Source organism: Monopterus albus, unplaced genomic scaffold (assembly GCF_001952655.1).
Source record: "Monopterus albus unplaced genomic scaffold, M_albus_1.0 scaffold736.1, whole genome shotgun sequence".
NCBI classification, from domain to species: domain Eukaryota; kingdom Metazoa; phylum Chordata; class Actinopteri; order Synbranchiformes; family Synbranchidae; genus Monopterus; species Monopterus albus.
Genome location: NW_018128616.1, coordinates 103 through 5,350, shown reverse-complemented (window position 1 = coordinate 5,350; position 5,248 = coordinate 103). Strand labels below are relative to the sequence as shown.

The following is a 5,248-nucleotide window of genomic DNA, read 5'->3' as shown; positions in this document are numbered from 1 at the left end:
AGCGTCAGGAGGCTCAGCTCAGAGTTTTTGGCCCTGACAATAGGAGTTGTCCTGTAGGTGAAGAAAATGGCTGCTACAACAGCAGTCATGCATGTTCCAAATAAGGCCGCTGCAGTGAGCAGTACTCCCATAATTTCTTCATATGATAGAAACTCTGCTTCCTTCTTTACACAGGCATCTCTTCTCTCATTGGACCAGGACTCAGGGTGGCATCGCTCACAGGTGATAGAATCTGAAAAAGGTACAAGAAGGCAGATGTCAGACCTTCTCAGTAGATTTATCTTTGTTTTCTGTTTTCATCTTTTCTTTGCAAACAAGACGGACACTGAGAGCTATATTTTTCCTGCAATAGTGTGCAGCACCAAGCTTGTGTCTAAACTCTAGGCACAAAGGACATATTTGCATGTTCAACAGTGTTTTGCAGTTTTGGTGACCACAGATACAGTGCACTTCTGTGTGTAGCCAGGCATTCCCGGCCGCATTCAGGAGAGACAGGGGAATATGTTATTAGAAGAAGGAATGCATCATGAGCAAGTCGAGTCGGGGCTTGTTTAGTTTTGTCCAATCATACCAGCTACTTGCATTCTTCTTTAAAGAGCAGGATGGAAACCTGACTGACTGACTGAAGTCATGGATGACATTGACAAATATGAGAGAAAAGATTCTTTCCCTGTGTTTTCTTCTCCTCCCAGTCACGTACTCATTACAAAATTTACAATGACATCTATTTAAGTAGAAGTACTGAACATAAATATTCACTCACTGTGCTGATATTACTGATCAGCTTTTGTGCATGGTAGAAAGAAAGGCTCTTGTCATACAACTATGTATTGTACTTTACTGTCAGCTGCATCCAGTATCCGAAATACAAGAATATGTGTCATGTAACCTTGTGTGTTTCATTGTTTTGATATTAATAAAATAAAATCATATTGTATTCATTGTGTTTGTGGTGAAACTGATTGCGGTCCTCTAGAGCGCACAGCCAGTACATGTATCCTCCACTTCATCTCCACCTGCTGCTGTTTTCATAGCTGATCAAACCACCATAAAATGCAAAAACAGACACAATGCATATCCCAGCGATAGTAACGAAGGTTTGTCTATGTGAAACTTGTTAATTTCAAGATGTTCTAACTTAACAGTGACAGTATCCACAGTGAAATCGGACTGACTTTACCTGCTGCCTAACAGGATTAATCAAGATAACTACAGGGTGTTTGTTATTTATCTTGGTTCATGGGCTGCTTTCAATTGTTATTATAATGTGTAATTCTTAACGTGGATTTAGATTCCCAAACACCATCTACAGATCACCCATGGTTGCATCCTGTAAGGACAGACATGTCTGGATGCACAAACACTGTTTGACCATGTTCATATCTACTCTATAGCCACATCAGGAGGACTAGTTTATCTTATTTAAAAATAATTTCAATTATCACGCATATTTCAGGATACACATTCAATTATTCAGAGTGAATTCTAGCAAATCACTTGTGGATTTAAAGGTCAATTTTAAGTTGTGTCTATTACAATACACCTGGGCACCTGATCTTGTGCTTCCCGGGAGAATTGCAAATACACCTGTGAATGCAATAAGAGGTGATCTGAGCAGGTGTTACCATTATCATTATTTCGGGTCAAAATGCATACTACAATTGGCCTTTGCTGCCTAATTAGCATATACACAGGCTCAACTGTGCCTCTCTTCCCACTTCAGCTTATGCACATTCATTCATGGAAGGAAAATACTAAAAAGGTAGACATGTAGACATGCATATGAGGATAACTGCATAATGACTGTGTTTGATATGAAGCAAAAAATGCACTGGCAGGAAAATATAGCCCTAAATTATAATCAGTCAAAAACTAGTAATTAGTTTGAGCTTGCGCAGTGGATAATTACTCATTATCTGCAAGTATGAAGGTCAGAGAACACAGGAAGCACAGAGTCAAGGAGAAGAGCAGCAGGAAGCTCAGCTCAGAGTTGTTGGCCCTGACAATAGGAGTTGTCCTGTATGTGAAGAAAATGGCTGCCACAATAGCAGTCATGCATGTTCCAAATAAGGCCGCTGCAGTGAGCAGTACTCCCATAATTTCTTCATATGATAGAAACTCTGCCTCCTTCTTTACACAGGCATCTCTTCTCTCATTGGACCAGAACTCAGGGTGGCATTGCTCACAGGTGATAGAATCTGAAAAATGATATGAACGCAGATGTCAGACTTGCTTTGTAGATCTTTTTTCTTTTGCATCCTCGCTATACATACAAGAAAGTCACTAAAATTACCAGATGACAGATTGACAACTGTATTTTCTTTTTTCAACAGTAAAAAAGACATATCAACAAAAAGCTAAAAAATAAAATCTTCACATGGTTTATTTTGTCTTGATTTGCAGTTATAAGCAATACACATTTCTTTTTTTCCCACACTGAAGTGCAAAATCTTACATTAGGTTTTACTAGACCTGTCATGTTGCTTATTTCTCCCTCTGCACATCTGATACAGTCATAGCAGCAGACAGGTTTTCCTTTCTGGACAACCTTACAAGTTCCTGGGGGACATTTCTCACTGCAAACTGACACAGGCACCTGCATGGACAACATGATTTAAACAAAAATTGAAACCAAACATTATAATTCAGTAATAATAATACACGAATGAATATATTGTAATTAATAGCTAGAGTGATCACATGGTAGTTTACCTGTTTTGAATTTTGTGCCCAAATAAAAGACTTAAGTTGCAGACTCAGCTGTTTGTCTGGTAAAGATGCATCATAAAGACCAACTGTGACAAAGTCCACAATGCCATTTTCTGTTGGCTGCCAGTTTATAATTTCATACTTTGCTGCTGGGTCTCCATTCTCATTAAAGTAAACCTCATCTCCTTCCTTGGTTTTGAAGTAAATTTTTCTTAGGTGCTGTAAAATCTAAGATTATAGATAGCAATTTTTTCATTTATGATGAATATTGTGTTGGTTTGTTGGCTCAATAGCATGATAAACAGACTGCACCAATCTAGTTATTAGTAATAAAGCAACAGTTTGTTTATACATATTATAAAAAGTATGCTTTAATTATCTAATATTAGACTCACTGTGAGCGGATCTAGCTGCACCTTGTTGTTACATGTTTCATTACAGCCAAGAATACTATGAAGTGCATGTGCCACAGCATACACTCCTTTATAGAGATTGTTGAATGCCGGCATAAGTGACATATCAGTAAAGCTGTTTTGCACTCCAGTCAGATCTTCATGTCCAGTACATTCTCTTTGATGCTCTGCTGATGAGTTTGACTGATTGAACTTACAGTTAAATAAAGTTTCCCAGAACTCTGTAAACATTTTGTTACCAGATGAATTGAGAGACTTCACATCTAATATGAACTCTTTCATGCCACTAACATGTGCTTTGGGGATGGACAGGCCTATGGCACCATCCAGAATGTGATGTGTATCCTTTTCTGCAGTTTGGGAATCAATGATCCATGCCTCACTTCCTACCCACTGGTACCCAGTCAAGTTGTGATGAGACAACACTTGTATTAGTACGTTCATATCCAAGGCTGAGACAAAAGCTACAATCACCTTGGAGGTGGAAGCCTTGATAATGTCAATTATCTTGTTTATTTTATCTGATGAATCAGTTCTAAAGAAAGCTACAGAATACTCCAGACAGATGCCCAGCTGCTGTGCAGTTTCTGTGAATGTAGCCATGCCTTTATTGCCATAATCATTATTGCTTCTAATAGCTCCAACCCAAGTCCAACCGAAGTGCTTGACCAACTGGGCCAGGGCTCTGCTTTGATAGTAGTCACTGGGTATTGTTCTGAGGAAGGATGGGTATTTGGTTTTATCACTGAGACAAGCACAGGTGGCAAAAGGGCTGATCTACAAAAAAAAGAAATGACCTCCCAAGATAATGATACATCCTTACAATCACATTTGCTCTGAGCAGCTAAAAAAATTGCATATTAATAATTCTTTTAAACAAATCATTACATATTTACTAATCATATCCACCAGTGGGATATGAAAGGGTCCAATGACAGCAGCTATAGCCATGCTAGGAGAGGAAGAGGTGTTTCCCATAATGGCCTGCACTTGTGCAGGTCTGGTACATGGTGCCTCAGTGGGTGAAGATACAACTTCATTACCATTAGCCAAGGCCAGTGCAACCTTCACACTTCTGGCCGTAGAGCTACAGGAATCATACATTTTATAGCCCAGACAGATGCCAGGTAGTAGGTCTGTGCTATTATTAATCTCCTCAATGGCAAAAATCATAGCCAGGCCATATCGAATCCCTCTGAAACTCAAACTTGATGCAGATAGTTTTAAATAGTTGTAGTCACAGTAGTATTGAAAACAAACAATAGAATAGTAAATTAAAGTATGTGATGGCATTAATACAACTGAATTGTTTATTTTTCTAAATTATATCATTTAATTTAAATGAATACTGTTGGAAAAACTTTTTTAAAACCTATTTGTATCTGTACCGACTCTCTCTTAGATATTTAAATTTAAATAGATTCTACACTGTTATTTACCTTGTGCATTCCATTGGCAGAGGTTTGTTCACGTAGGTATCCTGTTTGACTTTCCAGCTGCTGTGGAAAGGCAAGATTCCCCCTAATATAACATCCCCATCCTTAAATAGTTGTGGGTTCTCAGGATCCCCTCTCTGCAAGCACACCAAGTCCTCAGCATGAGAGAAAGATGCCATCACCAAAAGCTGAAAAAGTGCACACCCCTTCTCTGTCCACCACTGTGTGGATGTCATACTGTCTGACAGAACTAAACCACTGGGTGGCATCACTTATGCTAAAACAAATCAAAAGCTTCTACTGGTATTTATACATTTTGCATGAGCTTAAAAAATAAAGATGAAGCATTAATGTTTTATCTTGCTTGATCTATGAGGTTGGGGAAGAGCAGGGAGGTACCTAAACTGAAAACAATTTTGACTACTTTAAATGTATTACTGTGTTCCTTATCAGATAGGAATATTCAATTATGCTGCACATTTTTGTATTTTTAAAATGATCAGTTTGCTTTTTATATCTAAAAAAGATGCTAATTTAAGATGAATTTGTAGTTATAATTTAAACACAAAAATATAAGAGGATGGAAATGATTGTATCTAAAGTCAGTGCCACTCACACTCACCCCCACTAACATGTATGCTGCACTGAGCCGCATCAACATACGCAAAGCTGATGGTATTCCTGGATGCG

General features: G+C 38.3%; 1 protein-coding gene across 1 annotated transcript; it reads right to left on the bottom strand.

Moving 5' to 3' along the window:
* Positions 1-1,989: 1,989 nt before the first annotated feature.
* On the bottom strand, positions 1,990-4,295 carry LOC109953534 (extracellular calcium-sensing receptor-like; the record flags this gene model as incomplete). Its single annotated transcript, XM_020589011.1, has 5 exons — positions 4,032-4,295; positions 3,105-3,899; positions 2,713-2,937; positions 2,473-2,596; positions 1,990-2,198 (listed from the first exon to the last, which is right to left on the bottom strand). Coding segments are annotated over exons 1-5 (1,617 nt in total), but the record flags the coding sequence as incomplete, so codon positions are not given.
* Between the last annotated feature and the right edge of the window lie 953 nt (positions 4,296-5,248).